Below are 23,022 nucleotides of genomic sequence, written 5' to 3'. Positions count from 1 at the left end.
TGTGATTCCTGACAGTTTCATGCCTGCTCTTCTGAGCTTGAGAGTGGATCAAACTGCAGAGTCACACCAAGCCCAGGCAGGTCTGCTGGCCTGCAGAGCTTTATAACTACACAGACTGCCCTGGGTTGGGGATCCGACAGAGGCAGAAGTCTCGGGTGGCCACCTCACTGTTGAGACTGTAGGGGTTACCGGTTACTGCAGATAGGGAGCCAGGGGGCCAAACACAGAAATCACAGGGAGATGGAGCATGTGTTTCAAATGCCATCCCAGTGCACCGAGAGGGTGAACTGGCATCATCTGAGGTCTGATATTGTGACCTTGGTTGCAGGCAACTTTCCTGTGGCAGCAACTTGAGAAAGGCCTTCAGGATCATGCACAGCTTCAGGCTGCTTCATACTTTCTGAAAGAAGGACAAAACCTTCAAAACAAGAAGATTCAAAGACAAACAAAAATTTGTCCATACAATTTCTGTACAATTTCTTCCTAACCACTCAGCTGGTAACTGGATCATCTGAAGCCCAGAGGATGAAGGAGGTACCCATGCTGGCACTGAGAAAAAAACCCCTCGATGAGAGGAAAGAGGTGCAAACAACTTACTTGCATGATCCAACAGGGATGAGGCTGAATGAGACAGAGCAACAAGAAGAGTTGGTGATAAACACCAACAGGATGCAAGCACAGGGCAAGGGGAAGAGAGGAGAGCATGCAGGCAGGAGAGATGTGTGTAGGAGAAAGTCAAGGTAGCAATGGTATTACAAGGAAGACAAGCTGTAAAGATATTAGAGCTGTGTGAGGACATAGAGGACAAGACAGATGTGGAAGTGGTAGAGCCAGCTAGAAGAACAGCGTAAATACTGAGATGGCACAGAGATGTTGGGGTAGTAGTAAGGAGTAACAGCAGTGGATCGGGGGTGAAACGCTACTATGAATGGGCACTAAGAAACTACTCAGGCATTGCTGTTCTTTAATGTTTGCTCTTTCTGGATCCCTTGGACTGGCCAGAGGTAGAAGCTCTGGGACTTGAGCAGGCCCTGATTTCTGAGACACTTTCTTGGAAACATTTTTCTGAAAGAAAAACAAAACAACAAACCAAAGCCATTAAAAATACCATGGAGTTAAAATGTGCCCAAGGTATCACATCCTTAACAAATAAATTAGCCTCTCCTCCCGCTTTGATGTCAAAGAGACGGGATACACTGAATGACTAAGGGAAGAAGTTTTAATTCCCATTCTTTCACCTTCTCCACATCTTATATCTGTGTGGACCCGGTTGAGAAAGGACACAAGGAAATGCCTTCATGCAACCTAAGGAACTCACTGCCACACCATATGGGCAAGATCAGTACGTCAGCAGTGTTCAAATAACTCCTGGAAACAGCAAGTGTCCTGTCCTATAAACCCAAAGGTCTGTGGCCTCTGAGAGTGAAGGGACATGGAACATTATTTCTTTTCTACCCCAAAATCAGTGATCCTAAACAGATCTTCTTGACTGTAACAGGGAACACTCAGTTACAAGGAAGATGAAGTCAATTGCAGTGATCTCCTAGATATAGACCCTGTGTCATATGTCAAAATCAAACAAAATTACTGTCTCTCAAAAACAGACCACATTCAGCAGTTCTTTCTGCCCTGATCTAGAATCATGTTAAAAGCCTCATTGCTTGGCCTCTGACAAAGAGTCTAGACAAAACCCTAGGATGTGCCCAGGAGGAGAGGGTCCTGCACTAAACAGGAGATGAATGAGGTGTCCTCAAAGATTGCTTTCCTCTTTGAGTCTGGGAGAGTGTTCAGAATATTGATTGTCCTGACCTCGCCCTTCTTTGTGTGTTGCTTCTGGGATGACATTCCCGTCTTTCTCCAGCTCACTCTCTAGCTCTTTGATTCTCTGCAGAGATTCTTCCAGCTTCTCTTCAAGACCTTCAGATCTCTCCTCTGCATTCTGAGCACGGATCTCTGTTTCTCTGAAACACAGAAGCAAAGATAATGCTGAAACCTGAAATCTAAGCAGCTGCTGGCAGGATACCTAAAAGAAAGATTTAGAAAGCTGAAGCGTTCAGTAGGATTGATGGACGCTATAAAACACATTTATGGTTTCAGAGAAGGGCATTGTTAAAAGATCTATAAAGGACTTCATGGCACATCTCCGTAAACCCTGCAAATTGAATTAATTTTAAAACTCAGTGTTTGCTAGCAAAGGGTGAGATGCTGATCTTCATTGTGCAAGGATAAATACAGAGCACAGTCAATTCTATTAGCAAGGCTAATGAGATGGAGTTACTCTGGATAACGCAAGCTGACAGACAAAACAAGAAGTATGAGGGAATGTAATTCAGAGTGCCCAAGCCTGCTTAGGCATGGAAGAAGTCATTACCAAACACAAACCTTGATGTGATTCTGCACAGAGCCACTTGGGTGTCCCGTCATTGTGTTCCCCACACCTAGGCACAACATTGCATGGCTGTACCTACCAACCTCCTAGGCACTAGCAGGCCCTGGAAGCACTCAGCTGCATTCACATAGCACCCTGCAAGTGCTAACAGGACCTGAAGTATTAAGAAGTCTTGCAGAAAACAATCATGAGTACCTCTGCAATGTACCTCATGAGCACACAAAACAGAAAATCTGCACACAGATGAAGGATAGCTGACAGGAGTCATGTCTTCAGCTAACATAAACCAGAGTCAATGGCCTAAGACAATCAGAATGGAAGGAAACCCAAAATTAAGCCAACAGATATTGGACCTTCTGCTAAGGAAGCAGAACTTTATTAGAGAGCAGAACAGGCACTTGCCTGGGATGAAACCCTGCCCCACTCATGCCTCCAGCACAAGACCAGTACTCACAGGAGCTGCACTTGCAGATGTTCCAGCATTGCCAGGGTTTCAAACTCTTTCTGAGAAAAGGGAGTCGACGACTTGGTGGCAGTCATCTCCCTCTGGTTGGGAAGAGCAAATCCTTCTATAAGTGAATGTGAAACCAACAATGCTGTATTTCATCTGCGGCATGTGCTTGGTTTGGTGCTGGTGTCTCAGTGCACAGTCACAACAGAGACAAGAGCTCTGTATCAGCAAAACATGTAAAACCAGAGGCTAGTTCAGGCACTGAACTGATCTTGGCATTCAAAAATGGACTAAAATGCTTTTCTGACTCAGACGTGAAACTCTGGCTCATAGTCTTGGGTTGCTGGTGCATTCACTGGGTTACAGAGGTTGGAGATGGCTGTAGCCTGAGCAGGAGTGAAAAAACCAACAAAACAATGTTCAGAGAACAGAAAGAGGCAGCTCCTCACAGGGTCCAACAGGCATAAGTCAGTTTTCTTCATCTGAAGAAGACAACCAGGGTTTTTCTGTAAAAGTAACTGTTGAAAGGCTCCTTCTCTGAGCTTTGGAAGGTAATTGTGATTTCCAGGGATTCACTTCTGTAAAACAAATCAAAGTCCATAAAGAAACACTCCTGCGTCTCCCACTGTCACTCTGAACTAGCTGCCCACCTCTAAAGCATGAAGGGCAAGGCACACCCAGCAAGGCAGCACGCTTAAGGAGTGGGACCATCCAGCGACAATTTTCTAAAGATCCACAATTCCTGTACCTCTAGGCTCCACTCTGGATGACTGACTGGCCAGGGAATGACTGCAAAAGGCAGGCCCTATGACTTCTGAAGAGCAACTTTACCAAAGAGCACCATCCCAAAGGCAAGTGGAGAAAACAAGGACCTAGGAGGCCAAAACAACCTGAACTTCTTGCTTCCCTGTTGTTGTGGGATCTCCCTGAATTTCTGAACCCTCTTCAACTCCCCCTGTGTGCTCAGCTTCAAACCATTTCACCATCCCAGTCTCTGCAGATAGTCCTGGTTCAAACTACACACATCATGCGTTACTGGTTCCACAAAAGTCCCGGAGCCATGGCAGTAATACATGGGTCAGGAGGACAAGTTGCAGGTGTGGTAACTGTGCTAATGATTATTTAAAATTGCAGGGAGAGAGGAATTGGAGAGAACGCCAGCACCTTGCACTGCCCCAGCAGGTCTGACAAGTGTTAAAGGTGGTCTCATAACAGAGTCTGAGTAGACAGCTAAAACCCAGCTCCAAATCTCTGCCAACAGGCTAAAACCATTGGTGCAGTGGAGACTCCTACCCCTGTAACCAAAATGATGTCTGACTTCAAAGCCTTCAGGTAGGTGTTGGAGTCATGTCCTACATATCTGATCATGTCTGCAGTAGCTTCATTGTCCTCAGTCAGATAATCCATACCAACACCTAGCTGCTGCTGAGAGAGAAAAGGAACAAGAAATAGGAGATACCACTAGCCTAGCGGCATTCAAGGCAGCCGTAAAACAACATTTCACATTGCATACACCAAGCAATAAATAAAAAGGCCCTGCTGGAAAGTAGCATATTGCAGCTACTACAGTCACCTGCATAATAGCAATTTCCTCCTTTACTTCTAATGTTTCTTCCTTTGGTACGCGTTTCCTACTGCTGTTGGCATCTTCAGCTTCAAGCTCTTCCTGAGTTGAAGAAATGATAGTGTCCTCAAGCTTAAGCTTCAACTGCAATTCCTGTAAGGCACCGTAAGGATCAGGTTAATAGCACGCTCCCTTTGTCCATCCAAATAACCCAGGCAAAGCTAACCGGTCTTTGACTTTCTCTTACACATGTGTAGACTTGGACTCCAGCCACCTAGGAGGTCCTGAGTATGAATATATTTCAAATCACAAATGAATATGCTAATTACTGAACGTTACATAAGCAGGACCCACTGTGGCATACCTGCTTTGTATAGGCCATGGCACAGAGAAAAAGAGAGGCAGCATATGAGCTACAGCACTGGCTGTACACAAAGTCATGAACAACATCACTTTGCTTGGGGGTTGAGTTCAGAACTGACGCAAACAAGTTGTTCAAGACAATAAACCTAAATCCATTTCCTCATCATCTGAATTTAGCCTGTTCCATATGAAATTAGGCCAATGCCAGGCCAGCCATCTACAAAACATATCTAATTGTCACAGGCAGTGTCAGACATCCATCTAGCCACATAAGGAACTAAACGAAGTTCAGCCTGATCTCCTGGGCAAGGCAACCACCAGCATTCCAGCCAAAGTCCATGCCAATGGTGAAGCAAAAGCTATCATGCACCATGGGGAACTGGTCTACCAATGGGGTAAAATCTCCTAGCTCCATTGAAGCTCTGGTTTTGCCTTAGACCTGCCCTCCCAAGAAGCACTGTGATTTTTCACCAGTTTACAGTCATAACACCTCATAGTTCTAGCTGCCTCTTTGAATGTGTGCAGGTCCCCATGCTAAACCTTCCCTCAAACTGAACTGTAGCTGCTTCCTTAAGGAAAAGTTTTGAGGCAGATGTTAATTCACCTTTTGTTCAATATCTTTATCAATTTGTTCAATATCTTTATCAATGATCTGGATGAGGGGATTGAGTGCACCCTCAGTAAGTTTGCAGACGACACCAAGTTGGGCGGGAGTGTTGATCTGCTCGAGGGTAGGAAGGCTCTGCAGAGGGACCTGGACAGGCTGGGTCGATGGGCCCAGGCCAACTGTATGAGATTCAACAAGGCCAAGTGCCGGGTCCTGCACTTCGGCCACAACAACCCCATGCAATGCTATAGACTTGGGGAAGAGTGGCTGGAAAGCTGCCTGTCAGAAAAGGACCTGGGGGTGCTGGTTGACAGCCGGCTGAACATGAGCCGGCAGTGTGCCCAGGCGGCCAAGAAGGCCAATGGCATCCTGGCCTGTATCAGAAATAGTGTGGCCAGCAGGAGTAGGGAAGTGATCGTGCCCCTGTACTCGGCACTGGTGAGGCTGCACCTCGAATACTGTGTTCAGTTTTGGGCCCCTCACTACAAGAAGGACGTCGAGGTGCTGGAGCGTGTCCAGAGAACGGCAACGAAGCTGGTGAAGGGTCTGGAGAACAAGTCTTATGAGGAGCGGCTGAGGGAACTGGGGTTGTTTAGCCTGGAGAAGAGGAGGCTGAGAGGAGACCTTATCGTGCTCTACAACTACCTGAAAGGAGGTTGTAGCGAGGTGGGTGTCGGTCTCTTCTCCCAAGTAACAAGCAATAGGATGAGAGGAAATGGCCTCAAGTTGTGCCAGGGGAGGTTTAGATTGGACATGAGGAAAAATTTCTTTACTGAAAGAGTGGTTAAACATTGGAACAGGCTGCCCAGGGAAGTGGTTGAGTCACCATCCCTGGAGGTATTTAAAAGACGAGTAGATGAGGCACTTAGGGACATGGTTTAAGTGGACATGGTGGTGTTGGGTTGACGGTTGGACTCGATGATCTTAGAGGTCTTTTCCAGCCTTAATGATTCTGATTCATTCAGACTGGTTCAACCTAGAACAGCAAATGCAGTCTATATATACCTCTGATCCAAAGAGGTTTCTCAGCTCTGCCTCTGATCCAAAGAGATTTCTCAGGTCTTCTAAATCCAGAAAGGAGATGGGAGTGCCTTTGATCTCTGAAAGGAGAAGTCAACACACTTGAATCCAATTACAGCACTCAGTCTGGGAAGACATAACAGAAAATGATTATTCAGGGATTACTGAACAGAAAAAATAGCCGTTATATTCATTTAGCCAGTTAAATAACTCCACCTTTCTGTCTTTATCTATTCCAGGGACCTACCTGGACCCTTCCATCCTCACCCTACAAAGGAAAAGACACATTCCTCCAAGCTTTCAGACATCGCATCTGTCACCGGCTAATCACACCCACCAACTAATTCCTTCAACAAGCTCCTCCTCAGGCCAGTGCAGAACATCTGTCACAGCCACTGCCCCAGCCCATGTGGGGAGAAATGAGTGTAAATCCCAGGGGTTAATTTTTCACTCGCTAAGGTAACACAGAACAGAAGCACAAGTATTTTCAATCCCTGCAGAGAAGCTTCGTATGTTCCTTGAAGCATTGCCATTTGCCCTGTGCTCAAGGAAGCTTTGGGCTTCAGGAAGGGCCTACCTCTCGCATTCCTAAAGCACAGGCAAAGCTCGGCTAAACACTGGTGACGACAGTGGTAGCAGTTAAGAGCTTTACATACAGATGTAGAATAAAGAGGTAGCAGGTAGGTCAGTTGACTGCAAAAAGTTTCAACTGCATCTGTATAAAGGTATATTGCACCAAGTACCTCCAGGAACTCCTAAGCACTGCTCAAGTCTGGATATACATGGCTCTGACAAACTTTGAACCAGAGGTGAATCTACTGCCACTCATATGGAATAAATCTCGCAGGAGAGCCCTTACATATGTACCCTGAAACAGGGTAAGGAAAATATTAAAACTGAACATGACCTGATCCGGGCTTATCTGCTTTCCAGGACTGGAGTCAGTAGGAAACTTGGGGGACCAGGGTAATCCATTGGAGTAGCAGGAGTCTTCCTCCTTCTTGAAACCCTCACATGTATTTTTCTCTACCTTTTACAAAGCAAATGCAGTCTCATCTACCCCAGACCTAGACAGCTAGGAACACAGGCATCTTTTACCTTGATCTTATTCAGCTTCTCCAGCTCAAAATCAGCTTCTAAATCAATTTCAGACTGTTTCTTTCAAACGATTGCATTGACAATCTCACGGCACCAGCTGCAAAGATGCAGAATGTCATTGGCCCTGCAGGAATGCCTTCAAATGCTTTATTCCCTTCAGCCAGGATCCTGCTGCTCTCAGCAAGGTGCAGGAGCCTGTAGACCTCTGCACTAGAGAAGTCTCCAGAAAAGCAATCCTCGCCTGCTCCACTCACACAACAACCTCCTGGACAGCTTGTCTGTGCCAGTGCTGTACTAACCCACAGAGGACGTGTGAGCACAGATCCTGAATCAGGTGGAGGCTTTGCTCCAGGTGACCTGGACTGCAGACTCGCTGCCTGTACTGCCCTTATGTCCTCAGAAGTCACCCTCAGGAGTGTGGGCACAGCCCATGCAATCACAGATGCTAGCACGTTTTATAGCAGTACTAGGTTTAAAGCAGGCACTGCCATTCTCTTTGGGTGTTCCTATCTTATTAGGCTCCCTACAAATTCCAGAAAGGCCCATTTAGGACCTGGGAAAAGATCCAAGGACAACCAAATTGATGGGATCTGTCACCAAGGTCAATCTCTCAGTACACTACACATTTTTTCTTGAGAAAACCCCTTTAGATGAAATTGAAAACCTCTGCTGATACCTGACTATAGAACCAGAGAGACTGCCCATCTCTGCAACCAGCTCTTCAGCTTCATGCTGCAGATTATGAGCGCCCAGAAGTCTGAGCTCTTCATCTGTCTCGGCATCTGACTTGCCGCTGGGGACACTCCCAGGACAAGCGGTCTGCTGTCATGTGTCTCAGCAAATTCACCAGCCACAGGGTCAGATTTCTGTGCAGTTCAGTCACCTGCACAAAACATCAGAGCAAATCTAAACCAGTTATAAGTGACTGGTCTTGCCAAGTAGTCTAAAGTCAGTGCATTTCACATAAGTCAATGTCCTACCTAATTCAATTTGCAAACTGACCTAGACAGAAACATTTATTTGTACCATTTTTTCCTCCCATATTCATTCCCATTACGAACACATCTTTTGCTACTGTGGATCTATCCTTCTCCCAGTTCTTGTTTAGGATCATGTGCTGCTTATCAGCCATGTGGCACTCTCCCATGTCCAGAATTCAGTGACAAACCAAAAATCACACACCGCACTTACAGAACATGTAAAAAAATGCATAGTGAGAGCCTCTAGTCTACAATCCTGGGAGAAAGAAGTAAAACCACAGAGAGCTAGCAGCCGCAACAGCTCTCTGAACAGGAAATATCAATGTTATTCCAGAGGAAATGCTTGCTAAAGATGAAACAATAAAGCTGTGTTCATGCACTGTATAGGAGACCTTACAGCTATTTTTAGAGGAGTTCTCCTCTGCTCCTTTGGCTGGAAGACAAAAGCCACAACTCAACTCAAACAGGAAAGAAAGTGTCGAAAGAGAAACAAGCATTCCTTATAACTGTGCTCTGGCCAGATGGAAATTAAAGGAAAGACTGAATACTAGATATAGTGCTCTTATCCCTAGTAGTTTCAGGCTTGCACTTACTTTTTCATTAAGATGTGTGATGTTCTTCTGGACCTCATTATTCACAGACAGAACCCATCACTGAATCATCTGAAAAAATTCTCTAGGTACCACCCTGAAAAAAAAACAAATCCAGAAACAAAGTGACCTCTAGTGCACCAGACCCGAGGATCTCCTGTCTCAAAGACACCTTTTGCTTCCCAACTCAAGGAAAATGACATATTTTAGTACACCATATGCTGGAAACATGACACAGGCTTTTTTGTCAATGCTAGTTGTGGGCAAACTTGGCATCTTACATATATGTTATGCATGTGCTCTGCAAATGATTTATTTCTTGATGATATTTACCGAAGACAATGGAGCACCATGAAGAGGAATATGCCCCCACAAATCTGACTGTAAATGAATCACATATCTTGGGTTTTCTTCAAATGTCAAGATTTCCAGAGCAGGTGGCAGTTCTGAGGGAGACAGTGATGTTCCAGGAGCAATATTGAAGCCACCATTTCCACAGATACTGCCAAATCAAAGCAAATATAAGGCAGTCGCCAATCATTTTAACACTTCAGCTGATCACATTTATCCCACTGCCAGTTTCCTGCGCCAGGGTCCTCACGAAAGAACATTTATCTTTCCTTACAATTGTAGTTTAACATACAAGGCCAGCCCAGACACAATTAACACCTCTGTCCTTATGGGAAATGCGGTTTCTTATCACTCTCAGCTTCATGCAACTGCCTGGAGCCTATACAGCTCATCACTGCATCCACCTGGGCCAGCCACACAGGAATCTTGTGATAAAATGCCCGCAGCTCAGCTTCATACATGCCAGAACCTCGCTTCAGCTTTTGCACCTTGAATAACCAATCTTCCATGCTTCTCACAAGGGCTGCAAAAACCTAGTTGTGCCTGCAGGGGAAGAAAATACAAACCTTTGATTACAATTCTTTCAGCCAACAAGAACAAAGCTGAATTCAAAGAGGGATGCCAAAAGGGATGAACAGTCTATGTGGGAACTGGCTACACTTAGGACTAAGAATGAGCTGTTTAGTAAGCACTGAATTCAAAGCAACCTGAAAGAAAATGGGCTTGATTCGAAGCCCTGACTTTCCTTCTTGTCTTGGCAGATTTGGCTGCCTTGTTGCATAAAGGCTTAATATAACTTTTTAAAATAGCTTTGCAGTTACAACTTGATTCTTCAAAGATGCAGGTGATACAGTATGCACAGATATGCAAAATGCCTGGACAAGGTAGTAAATTGCTTGTTCATTCACTCATCTGGTACATGCTGATGGATATTCTCTGTTTGTGGGGGAATATGCTTGAAATGTAACAATGCTTGCTCTTGATATCCAATGTTTAAGCTTTCTTTAAATCCTGGTGAGGTCCTGGCCTCCATGACATCTTGCAGCAAAGATGGCATGTTAAGCACATGGAGGTGATGACAATTTTTTTTAATATTTCAATGATTTTGATGCATGGCTTGGTTTCCCCACTGTACAGCTGTGGGGTAGAATGGGTTAACTTCTCCTCTGGATTGGGAGAAGTGCAATAAAGCAGTGATGGGATGTCCAGACTGGTAAGAAAGGGAGGAGGTTACCCTCTGCAGGGTGGAGCCTTTCAGAGCACACTATGGGAGCCCCACAAGCAGACATTAGTTTTTAATGACCAGGAGGCCAAGAAGAAGTAGTAGGAATGATATTATTTAAGTTTTCCTGCCATGCAGCATCAGCTTAAGAGCAAAGAAGAAAAGAGGTGGGTCCCAGAAGGGCATGGGATGAGGGAGAACAGTCACTTCTGATTGCTTATGTGTGGTTTGGCCATATTAGCCCTTACATAGTATTCTGGATCCTTATTAAATAGTGGCTTGCTTTGGGAAGGCTGTCTATGTCATTACATTTATCTTATAAACTTAATCAAGTCCCTGGCAAAAGAGAATACCTAACTGGAGCTCACTGGAGAGATCACTCTAGTCCCAAGTGCCAATTTCAGAGTCAAAACCATCTTATTCTCGCAAGGAAGGTACACTGTGAAGGCTTTAAGAAGTGATCAAGGACAACTGAATAAAAGCAAAGACCTAAAGCCAAACCTTATAGATTTCATATAAGTCCTGTCTTATATCTCCTGTCTAAAATAACCTCATATCTCATTGTTCTCTCTGCATCTCTAATCCTTGTCATCAAATACCAAACCCTTTGTATTTCTGGCACATGCTGCTTGAGATCAGATAATCAGATCTTAGAAGATAATAAATACTTCAACTAACTGAGATATACTTCAGGTAATTGAGTACCATTGCCTTACAGGACAAAATTGCCATGTTCTCAGTATTGTCTCTTACCTGTTCTTTATAATCTCTTTCATTTTCACTGTTTCTTACCAGAGATGCAATGTAAAGAGAAGGGATACCTTGTCTTTTCTACTGAAAGGCCATTACATTACAATGCAAAAAAGAATCCAAGCCATCAAAATACACTACCTCTTATGGATCAAGAGAATACCTCTCCTGTGGTCCAGTTCCCAAAGCCTGTGTTAAAATAAGCTAAAATCCCTTTTTCTGGACTGTACTGGCTGAAGCAATTTTGCACCAGATGCCTGCACTGTACTGTCTAGCCCTTTGCTCAGATCACGACTAACTATCAAGGCTTCCTGACAATCTGCTGTTAACTTTTTGCCATGCTGGTGTCTGGCCAATTATGGCCTCGTTCCTTCTTCTTTCTCTGACTTTCTAATGAGAACTACCGGGAATATTTAATTCCTTTAGCCGTCTCTTAGAATGGACAGATTTATCATTCTATCTCAGCTACGTTAGTAGGCTGAAATATAACATGTAGCATAAGATAATCTAGGGAAAAGCACAGGATAACCCTGAGTGAAAGAGTAAGATGACAGTATGAGAAGCAGCTTAGCAAACATGAGTAACAGTTCCTGACAGCACATGTTCAGTTTATTTTTAGTCTGCTAAAAGGAAATAAGATAAGATGATTAAAAAAATGGAGATGAAACAATTCTGAAATCAGAAATTAGTCAAGGTCATGCAGAGGCAAAGGTTGAGAAGGTTAGTTGTAAATTACCCAACATATGTTTGTTATCTTACACAGGACATAACTTTATATCAAAGAAAACATTTATTTACATACTTTATTATCAAGATAATTTAATATCTAGATTAAGATAACTTTGTGTTAATGATAAAGTAATAAAAAAAGTATTACCCTCTGAGACAGTGTTACCTGCTTAATGATCTCCAAAGTGATGTTTTACTTTGCATTTTAAACATTCATTCTTTCCTTTTACATTTATTTTCTTTTCCATGCATTATTTACATAATCACAAACCACCCATGCTCCCTCTGAACATAACACACAACTTCCCCGTGTCATATCTGCATTGCATGTTCTTTGCACTGTATCACATTTAAAATTTCAGATATTCTTTTTACATGTGACTGCAAGTCAAGTTTCTTGGAGTTTATCCCTTGAATGCTCTTGACTCCCAGCACATATCTGGGGTTCAGACTTTAGCTTTGGAAAAAGCCAGTACAGATTATGTCAACTGGTCCTTTATCACCTGCTACTTTCCTGGCATCCCCAAGGAAAGACTGAACTGCGAAATTGGTCATTCCTTACCATTTTTCCCACTTATCCTTATATTGTATTGCCAGTAGAGTTCACACACCCTTTGGTTTGTTTCTTCCAGGACAGCGTGCCGCGGACACAATGCTCCAGCAAAGTCCCGGTGTTGATTCAGCAGTGTCTGTCCCAGCTCCATCCAGTGCTCCTGCAGGCTGGCAGCGCTCCTCAGACTTTCCATCTTTCTTAGGTGCACCTACGCTTCGTACTGCTCTAGGTCTTCTTTTAGCATCTGAAAGAAAAGTAGCAAGCTCGCCATGCCCCCAAAAGTTGGACCACCCCTTGGCTGCAACAGAAAGGTGACGGAAATTAGGCAAGAGAAGTGTGAGGAATCCATGAGCATAAGGATGTCACAGTGAGTAGATAGCACAGCAAGCGAGAAACTTATTGGTGACAGTTCTGAGCGCTTCTGTGGGTTAATATCATTTATCAGTCACCAGAGCTGCCGGTCAGACAGTGCTCAAATGCACAACTAAGTTTAATGCACTGGCTGAACTATGGTATTGGTCAATTGTAACTTCTCATATGTAGACTCTTAGCTTAAGCTTCAACACAAAAGATTTGAGCTGATGTGTTTTCGATCACATTTGTGATGGGCATAGATGCTCACTTTGGCTCAGCTAACGTGGTAATTTGCTGAACAGATACCACTCGATAATACGTCCACCCCCCAAAAAAATCTTACATTTATCAAGTTCTTGATATCTTGTAGGATTTCATCCAGTAGCTTTTCATTCATCAGGGAGGAGCTAAAGGAGAGGGAAAGAAGGGATGAGAGCTGAGAGAAAAAACTCTTTTAGTAGCCAAGGTAAAACCAAGAGTCAGGACATATACTCTATGCATACCAAGTTTGTGATACAAATTGTAACTTGAAAGAGAAGTAAAAAAACACAAGGCCCTACTCAACCAGAGATTTTTGTTTTCTCACTCAACGTAACACAAACACTGGGTGTCAGTTAATAAAATGTTACTTCCAGCAAAGACGAAAATCAAATTCAAACACATATTGAAAATTCAGACATTATTAACTCTATAAATGAAGTCTATAAAGTGATGTCTTTTGTTAATGCACAGGCTCTGCATTTCTGCATTTTATGCTTGCATTTACGCTTTGTTTTATTTAACATATCACAAGGAACTAACAAAAAGCCTGCAAAATATAAGCACCTTAACATACAAAATGACTTTGCATTTGAAACCTCATGTCTCAGAGATGCATTTTGTATCTGTACATGAGAGAATTGAATGCTCTATTGAAGCATCAATGCGTGTGCATTCAAGTTAAAATGAACCAAACTAGATAGAGGAATTCTGTTATAGCTGCAAAAATGACACTCTGGTTCGCAGCAGGAGGGTGCAATCCTTGCTCCACCGAATTCAACCACAAACCCACAGCATCACTTTCGAGTTACCGTTATGGACCTGATTATCAAAATAAATGCGTCAAGCAGAAAAGTAGAGCAGTGAGGGATGTGCAAATTGCACCAAATCTTACTGCACCTGAGAGTCAGTGCACACTTTGCACTGGTCCAGTGAGACCTACTGTCACAAGGCAAAGGTTGAGGGAGTTGACTGCTACCCCCCAGCTCCTCTGGGCCACTCACGAGTCACCGCTATGGAAGTATTGAAGCCGCTTATTGAGGCTGCTGCAGACAATTTGCAGTTTTCCCTGGCTGGACTCCTCGGAACGCTCTATTTCTGCTCCAACGTGACCCAACCTCTCCCTGAACTGCTCGGTCTCTTCCTGCAGCTCAACCAGATCTCCCATGTCCTGCAGGCATTGGGCGAGAGGGTGGGAAAAGGGACTGTTGTGATTGTTTTGATCCAAATCCGAGGAATTCTCCCTTTGCCCTATCTATTTCGAGATATACACGTATCAGAGATCTGGGAAATGTCTGTAATGCCACAGCACAGCCCTCACAAACCCTTTGACACAGGACTAGGGTGGCTCACCCTCCCCAGGCATGCCAGAACTGAGCACTTGACTCCTTGCTGCTTGTATGCTATTGAGATACCATGCAGCCCCATACCCATGAGGCCAAAATTACACTAGGCTGGATCTGTTTTGGTTTTATGGAGAAGGAATGGGGAGAGGGAAGAAAGCCACAAAGAAATAAAGGGGAACAGGGGAAAAAAGAAGAGTTTGAGGTAGAGAAAAGGGGACATGGAGTAAAGAGAGAAAAGCAGAGAATGAAGTCATTCAAATTTTAATGCTTGTTTGAAACTAGACCAACATTTGAAAGTTCCAGTAACAGCCAAAGTACCGAATGCTTTACTGAGAACCGTAGAGCTACATAAGCCACACGTGCAAACACTTTGAACGGGTACCCATCACAGGCAGGTCCCTACCTTTGAGGCCAAGAGGACTATGAAATGCTTGAGGATGTTGGTCAGTGTCTTTCCACTAACATGGAGCCTGCAAATCAATGTGAGCTGGTTTCTGTCTACTATCAGAAAAAAAACATTATTCACACTGTTTTATTCTGAGAGAACAGGCATCTGACATTAACACAGGAGCTTTACCAACAATGAAATGGAGCTCAAGCGGCCGAGTCCTCTTCCCTTACAAATAAATTTCTGATCTCCCAGACAGCCCCAGAAGTTCTGCTAACAGGTTTTAAAATTGAAAGGGATAAAGTAGGAGATCACAAACAAGGGGAACACACAAACAAGGAAGCACAGAATTAACCAAGAATGATATTTTGTGAGGAACTGTGAGGATTGAATGCTTGTTTGAGCATACAATATTCTAAATTATGAGGAATAGGAAACTTTTTAGTCAAACCCATCTCTGAATAGAAATATTAATTTCACAGAAGTTTTTCCTGCACAGAACCTGGAGATCTGTACCAAAAATGCTGTGTGAATTAACTGGTTTCCATTTAAAAAGCACACACGTGAAATACAACAGACCTCAGGAAAGGAGGTCAGGGCAGGTGTGAGATGTGTTACTACCCAATCATATGAAATCTGCCCTTGGAACAAGACTGCTAGCTATGATAGCTTATACCTTGCAATGTATGACTGATCTCCTGCACCTACCTTCAGAGCCAGGTCATACGCAGCTGAGCTCCAAACATCTCTCTCTTGGGCTAGCAGCAGAACTTGCTCTTCCAGTCATCTTCTCTGCAACTCGTATAACTCCCGATACTCTTCCAAAAGGCTAGAAGAAGGGAAAGACAATGAAATATGTGCACCTGTGTTTCTCATTCACATTTACTGTCTTTCTCCCGATTCCTAAAACTTTTCTTAGACATTTCCTTTTCCTCCTTCCTTCCTCAGTCACCTCCCACACAGCCTTTTCCCCAAGCCCCTATAACACCTTTCTGTTGATATTCCCATTGCGACTTGGATTCAGTATGAATACAAATCTCTGTAAGCGAATCTGTGTGCCTAAGCACCGCAACTCTGATACCAACCATCTAAATCCTTGATTTCTTAGGTACCTGAAGGTGTCCACAGGCCCTTAGAAGTTCAGAGCTGCAGGCTCTGCTAGACTACGAAGAGCTCACCAGCTGTGAATGTGGGGTGAAGAAAAGGGAATGCCAACACCTGAGCAACAAATGCAACTTTCATGACTTAAAACTAGGAACATTTTGAAAAGCTTTCTATCCCTTTGAGGGGTTTAGCATTTATAGCAAAATAATGGCATTTGTCATAAACAGCCAAGCTCTCTTCCCCAGAAGGAAATCAGCCCTCACCTCTCCTTCCCAACAACCCCAAGAGAATGAAACCAGCACGCTGCAGAAATCTCCCAAGCTCAGCTTTGGAAACAACTTACTTTGCCTTCGCCTTAGCCTCCTGCATGGCTGTAGCTAGCTCCTTTTGAGCTTTTTCTGCTTCTTTGGTCACCTTGCAGTCATGCTCTTGTACTTCATACAGCTCACTGAAACAGCAGGGAATATGCTGGACTTAATGCAACTTAGTCCAACCCAAAGGTCTCTACTCTGGCAGACACAGACTGGTGGGCCCTACACTATCATGCAGGACTTTTCCTCCAACACAATCATCTCACTGTCGGGGTGAAAGGCATCTTGAAGACCTCCTCTTCCCATGCATGCACACTGCTCCAACAACCCCTTTCTGCAGTCCCCCACCAATGAACCTCCAGCATGCTAAGGAAAGGAGGTGGCTTTGACATTATTTGGCACTAAGAGGGTGCAGTGAGAGTGTGAGGTGGCTCAAGTGTGATCCCTGTAGCTCTGCTTCAAATCATAACACTATCTTCCTGCTCCCATGGGAGGAAGATTAGAAAACTGAACAAAATCAATAGACTAAGCCTAGGGCATAGAGATAATTGCTTAGGATCAGGCAGGATTCAGACCTGGCCAGCTGTCCAACAGATCCAACAGATTCTTTAAAATAGAGTAGTTCTTCTGTAATATGTCTATTGACCAACTGCTGTGCCATCATTTTTTTGTAGAGGGTCTTCATCTGTTCAGGAATCCGCTCCAGGAGACCCACGTACCTCTGCCTGTGGTAAAATGAGTCAAAAAGGGCATTTACCTGAGAGTGCAGATCTCTTACCCCATCTGACGACCCTTTCCTTTCACTGCATAGGAAGCTATCTAGAAGGCAATCTTTTGAGTGTTTGGACTGGGGATTTTAAACACTCTGGAACAATTTAATTGCTACAAATAGTGGTAATCTGAGCATGGGAACACTGGCTGTGAGGGAAGTACCAGCTATTCTATGTGTGAAAACTTCCACTGAATGTCACACCACTCTCAAGTGTGGTGACAGTGCCACCGACTTCAAGCTCCAGGTTACCTAACAGAGGGTCGTTAGCCCTGGTTGTTAACTAGGCAGGGAAATCCTATTTCACTCCTGGCATCAGACCCCACACCAATTACATCATGACGGGCTAGCTTTGCTGGGTAAGGACACTAGGAACGATCTGCAATAGCTAATGCTGCTCCCGAGAGGACACTACCATAAATCAAGAGGGGATTAAGGGTTGGCTAATGATGACCTGAGCTTCGAAAGCAGCTGTCCTCTCTCCACGCAGTCCATGCTGACCTGCCGAATCAACTCGAAAACTATGTTGTAGATGTTCTGTTCCACCTTCATCAGCTCCAGCAAGTTGTGCAGCTGGCAAAACAGGAGAGAAAAATCACAGCCTTGCAGAGCCTGGCCAGCCTACCCCTTTAACAACAGAGGTTAGCACAGATCTCTCATTTTTTCTGAAGGAGGTTTCCCTTTGAGGACAAAACACTACTAAAGGTATAAAGGAGAAGAGAAAGAGCCATCCTGCATGCACTCACAGGTTCATTTTCAAACGTGTTATGCACTAACCTGACTGCCCTCCCATCAACATCCATGGGAACTTCTCTGCTAATTCTAGCTGGAGTTCCTGCTGAGGCAGTGCTCTACATTTTTCAAAAATCCTTCCCCATCACCGTGCAAGAATAACAGAAAATAAGGCCAAGCAAGGTACAGATGTTCTTTACACCTGCTTTTTAGGTGTATGAAGGTTTCCAAAAGCCCATTTTGTAACACAGCAGCCTATCTCCCAATGAAGAGATGAGACAGCTACTGCCTTCATTCCTCCATAGTAATAATGCCAAATGCATTTCTTTCCGGCACTTTGCCGGAAGGTAACTTCCTACACCAGCAAGCTAACCATTTGTTCTTTGTGGATCCGATGAAGAGAAGCTCAGGAGAGGAAACCCCTGGTTTTTACAGGTCATACAGACAGCTGGCTTGGGCAGAAACTAGCTGCTAGGAGGTAGTTTAAGCACAGCAGGGATACACACTGGGGAAAACAGGATGTTGTTTTTCTGGGTACAAGAAAGTTATTTGGGCACAAGCAAGTTATCCACCTGTGAAGGTCCTGTTACTCTGATTAGCTTGTCTACTCCAGCTTTTTCCAACATGCTGTCCATCACCTCCATCAGCTGGATGACCTCTAACCTCCCAGGTTTCCTGACAGACCAGAAAGAGACAAATCATTATTCTGTATAGCATGTTATGATATTTTCCCAGGAAATGAAATTCAGTTATTTTTTTTCCAATAACAGCTTCATGCAGGGTGGTATTTACACGGATGGGAACAGACGTAGTTTCTTTTCACAGTCTTCAGGCAGCATTGTGTATTTACTGAAACGAACACAAATGTTAGAACTTGATTACAAAGCAATCCTTCCAGCGCTAGCTACAGGATCCCACTCTCTCCTTCAATCTCTTTGTCCCATGTACAAGCTGATGAAGGTTGGAGAGGCAGAGAAGGGTCTACAGGGTTGCTCTTCAGCAGGAGCATCCAGAGCCTAATGTGAGAATTGGACCTCCTGCAGCTGTTCCCCCAGCTGGAGCTCCTTCTTCTTGCCACTAACGACACAAATCTTGTAGGAACCTTTCTCCCTTTAAAACCTCTTATGGTACTTGGCTAAGAAGTGACCAATGGGTTTAAAAGTTACTGGTGGGGCCAGAAGAGCACCACATATCCACATCACACCCACCCAGAGACTGATTGCAGCAGACCATCGAAATAAGATGACAGTGTTCTGTTACATTGTGTTGGCAAAGAAGCTGTGAGGATTTCACTCCTAATCTTACTATTTTAATCCTTGAACAATGAGAAGGAATCTCCTTTAAATTTAGTAAGTTGTCTGGAGAGACCAAGGGGAGTCTCAGTAGCCTTTTTTGGGCAAGGCTTGGTAAACTCAATTCAAAACTCACAGCCTGAAAAATTAAAAAAAAAAAAAAATCACAAACAAACAAAAAACTCCAGAGTGGTCAGATTCAAGATGCTAGCAGGCCTACACAAGCATAAAGTGAGAGTAAGAACTACCTAGAGCCTGCCCAGCTTTGTGGCAGAAAGCAATTCTAAAAGAAAAACAGAAAAACTAATCAAAATTATTAAAAAAAGAAAAAAAGAAAAAAGCAGCAGCAAAAAGTTTCTGAAAGTTGCCTCAAGGGATCAAACCAGACTTCAGCTTCTACATTCATGTCCAACTACTGACACACCCCCCCCCCCCCAAAGCAGTACTAGTCTACAGGAAATTCTCTGTTAGTCACCCCAAAGCAGCAGGGACAAAGAAAAGGAGGGTCACCTTGCTCTGCAGGGTTGACTATAGTCTGGTCATTAGCACGGGATTTGCACAACCTCCCTTTTATACTCTCCCATTCCCAACGGCAATAGGTGTATTTGGGCAGCATCCTCAGCCTCTCATCACTTCATCCCCCCCGCTCTGAACAGTTGAGGACAAACCCTTGTAAACCAGAAAACACTCACTCATCGAAGCACTTCAAGGGCAAAACTCCCCTGTTCCTCACGATGTGAAATTCTTCGGGAACCAGACTATCTGCTAGGGTTGCTCGCTAGGGTTGGAAAAGAGAGAGAGCACGAAACATCAGCATAAAAGGCATGAACACACTCCTGGTTCCTTCCCAAAGAGAACACAGGTGTGGCAGCTGGGAGAGGGAAGCTCACGTAGCAGCTTTTCATGCTGCTTTTCCCTTTCTCGTTCCATGCATCCAGAGCCTGACAGAAACAATCTACGTCTGAAAGCAGATTGAAGCAATGAACACCGAACTGTGGCAGGGGAGCCGGGGGGCTGGAGCCACAGGGAGAGATGATGAGTTTTAGGAGCAGGGAAACATCAGGGGATGTGTATGAGGACTTCCCTTCTCCCAGCTAGTGATACACACAGAAAAACACCTGAACGGCAGCACTCACAGGAGTATGTGGGACTGTACCACGGCTCCCTCTCTGGTCCCGACAACTCTCAGTAAAAAAAGCTTCTGCCAGTCATTGATTTCTTAGCTTCTTGGCCAGTCACAGTGTCACACAGGTAAGAGACATCCCTGAAACGGAGGGGAAGAGCTCGTTCACTGACCCACCCTGGCAGCAACCCTTACTGCCAGCCTAAGCCATGCGTGGGTTTGTTCTGCTCAGCCTGAGGCCAGGCTTACGGCCAGGACTCCCTCCCCTGGACCAAAAAAGACCAATGAGATCATGGTTTTTAGGCAGATTAATTTTGCATTGCCTATCCATTTTTCACATCTGCTGCCAACACCTTATCGCATACATATCCAACGTCCGATAAAGAGCAAAACATTTTTCACTTCCTAGCACCGTTAAGCATCGCTTATTTACAAGGAAGCATAAAGCTATTCCCTGCTAAGTCCATTAAAACCAGAAGAGCTTCTTTTCTTAATAGTGGATCACAGAGCATCCCTGCGAGCCTGGCATCCTTTGGAAGGACGGTTCAAAGAATTGCTCATTTAGCAACTCTTATTTATTACTCCCAAAACATCTTTCCCTCGAATCTCCCCAGCCTGAACTCGGATGGGGCAGCTGGTCCATTCATCCAGCCGCATTAGGCACCGCAGCCACCTACCATAAGAAAAGACCAAGGGAGAGATCTAGCTCTGCGTTCCCAGCTCTAACGTCTTTCCATTGCCCTGGGCTCCTTATCCCTTCTTTGCTTACTTTCCAGCGCCTGTCAAACTGACAGGGTGGTCTGTCAGGTATCTGAACTTGCTCCGATGATTAGGATAATGCCAAAGCCGATCTGGGGTTTGCAGGCAGCCCTGCAGACAAGGCACACGTGGCTGTCACTTCTTAGCGAGAAACATGCCAAGGAGTGGGAGAGGTCAGGGTGGCTGTCTAAACAAGCTCCACATCATTATTTCTGTCTCGGGGCTAAAGAAACTGGTGTGGACAGAACAGCCCTGGCAAGGGCTTCACAGCAGCACCAGGGAGCAAGCACGTTTTGCAGGGACTGGAAAGCAGCACTTTGGATCTGCATCAAATGGCGCGGTCAGAAAAGTGATGCAATAAGATAAATGCATCTTACGAGGTCAGCAAACTTTCCTTTTGCCCAGGGAATGAACACATGCCCCCAAACAAGAGATGATTCTAGACAGAAAAAGGCGGGAGATAAAAACACACTCGCCCTGAAGCCCATTGGGGTTTTGGTGGCTTGTGGGGACCGTAAGTACTCTGGGCTGTACAGAGAACTGCTGGCACATGTCAGGCTTCGCAAAACCTCTTCCGGAACAAAACTGTGCTCCAGGGAGGAAGAAGGAGGCCTGCTGTGGTCAGGCACCCTTGAGGTACCCCTCAGCTTGGGGATCTCTAGAAAATAGCATGTCAGAACCATTTCAACAGCATATTCTGCTGGTGAACAAGAAAGCAAAACCGATGACAGAATACAGGGCTGAGAAGAACAAGATGTCTTACCCCAAAACAGGATCAACTCTATCTAATCCCTTATCTCAAAGCAGGATCAGCTACCTAAAACACAGGCAGTTAATCCCATTTTTAGCAGTTGTTAGATCTTCAGTGAAGCCTAGAACAACAGTTACCTTCTAACAATGGGAGATAAAGCACTAGTCACACAACTGCGCCAAGCTACCAGGTATGCAAACGCCAAGGGATGCTGCAAGCAACTAAAGTTTGTGTGTTTCTGTAAAGCCATTTCCCTTCTTGTGGATTGCTAGCAGTCGGCTTTCTGCAAAGATATTAACACCCTAAAATACCAGCAATTGCCTAAATAAAGGCAAAACTTAATGCAGAGTAGCATCCCGCTGTTAAAGGGAAGCTGGAAGGAGGGAGTATCAGATGTACAACGCCCGCAGCCTCCAGCCCAGCCTTACCTGACCAGTCCTCGCGACCGAGCCTGCCCCCAAGGCGCCGCTCGGTTTCCTTCCATCAGCATCACTGGCACTCCCGTTGTGGGCATGGTGAATGTTTATTTCATTGTAATGCTTAGCCAAGGAAATTTGCAGTAATGAATGATCTAGAAACAGAATTAGACCCGCATTCGTACTTCACAGGGTTAACAGGGTTTTTTTGTTATTATTTATTGTGGAAAACCCCCTTACACCTGACATTAGGTCCATCAGTTAGGAAGAAGGCCCCAGTGCTTTGCTACATCCTCCATAGGGGTGCTTGTTTTTCCATCTACAAACTGCACTAAGAACAACTGCTTCTTTTATACATCTAACTGGGCCAGAGATTTAGTTATATTTGTCTCCAATTATTAATCATACCACTTTTTCTTCTTAGCAGTATCTTACTGATGAAAAACAAAATCATATTTCCATTAGTTTCGTAATCTCCACAAATTCTTATCTGAAGCCTTTTCCCCCCCACTAGCCTTGCCAATAGATATTGTTCTTCATAAATGCTCTTGGTATTAAAACTCTTTGACCTCCGTATCAGCTGTGTCCTCGTGTACTGTGGTTTCCAATTAGGTTGACTACGTGTTTTTGCCTTCAGATACATGTTTGTGGGTGCAGGTACAGTCTAGGAGCAATCTTGCAAGTAGTTTCTTGTCTTGCTGGGTAAATGGTTTCTTGGAAAGAAAATACAAAAATTTGCTAAAAGTTTCTGA

General features: G+C 44.4%; 1 protein-coding gene across 1 annotated transcript; it reads right to left on the bottom strand.

The window, feature by feature from the left end:
• Nucleotides 1-964: 964 nt before the first annotated feature.
• Nucleotides 965-22,368, bottom strand: AXDND1 (axonemal dynein light chain domain containing 1). The gene is given in 29 exon segments (XM_076338179.1): nt 965-1,065; nt 1,810-1,961; nt 2,844-2,935; nt 4,134-4,265; nt 4,414-4,557; nt 6,380-6,520; nt 7,493-7,589; nt 8,169-8,279; nt 8,281-8,375; nt 9,066-9,159; nt 9,732-9,939; nt 9,942-9,956; nt 12,677-12,965; nt 13,365-13,428; nt 14,284-14,450; nt 15,029-15,126; nt 15,718-15,842; nt 16,461-16,565; nt 17,004-17,153; nt 17,652-17,770; nt 18,502-18,604; nt 18,722-18,778; nt 19,914-19,999; nt 20,358-20,417; nt 20,419-20,485; nt 21,114-21,214; nt 21,580-21,761; nt 22,288-22,344; nt 22,347-22,368. Coding segments are annotated over 29 exon segments (3,234 nt in total).
• Between the last annotated feature and the right edge of the window lie 654 nt (nt 22,369-23,022).

Source organism: Aptenodytes patagonicus, chromosome 5, assembly GCF_965638725.1.
Source record: "Aptenodytes patagonicus chromosome 5, bAptPat1.pri.cur, whole genome shotgun sequence".
In the NCBI taxonomy this organism is placed as follows: domain Eukaryota; kingdom Metazoa; phylum Chordata; class Aves; order Sphenisciformes; family Spheniscidae; genus Aptenodytes; species Aptenodytes patagonicus.
This window is presented reverse-complemented; position numbering and strand designations above follow the sequence as displayed.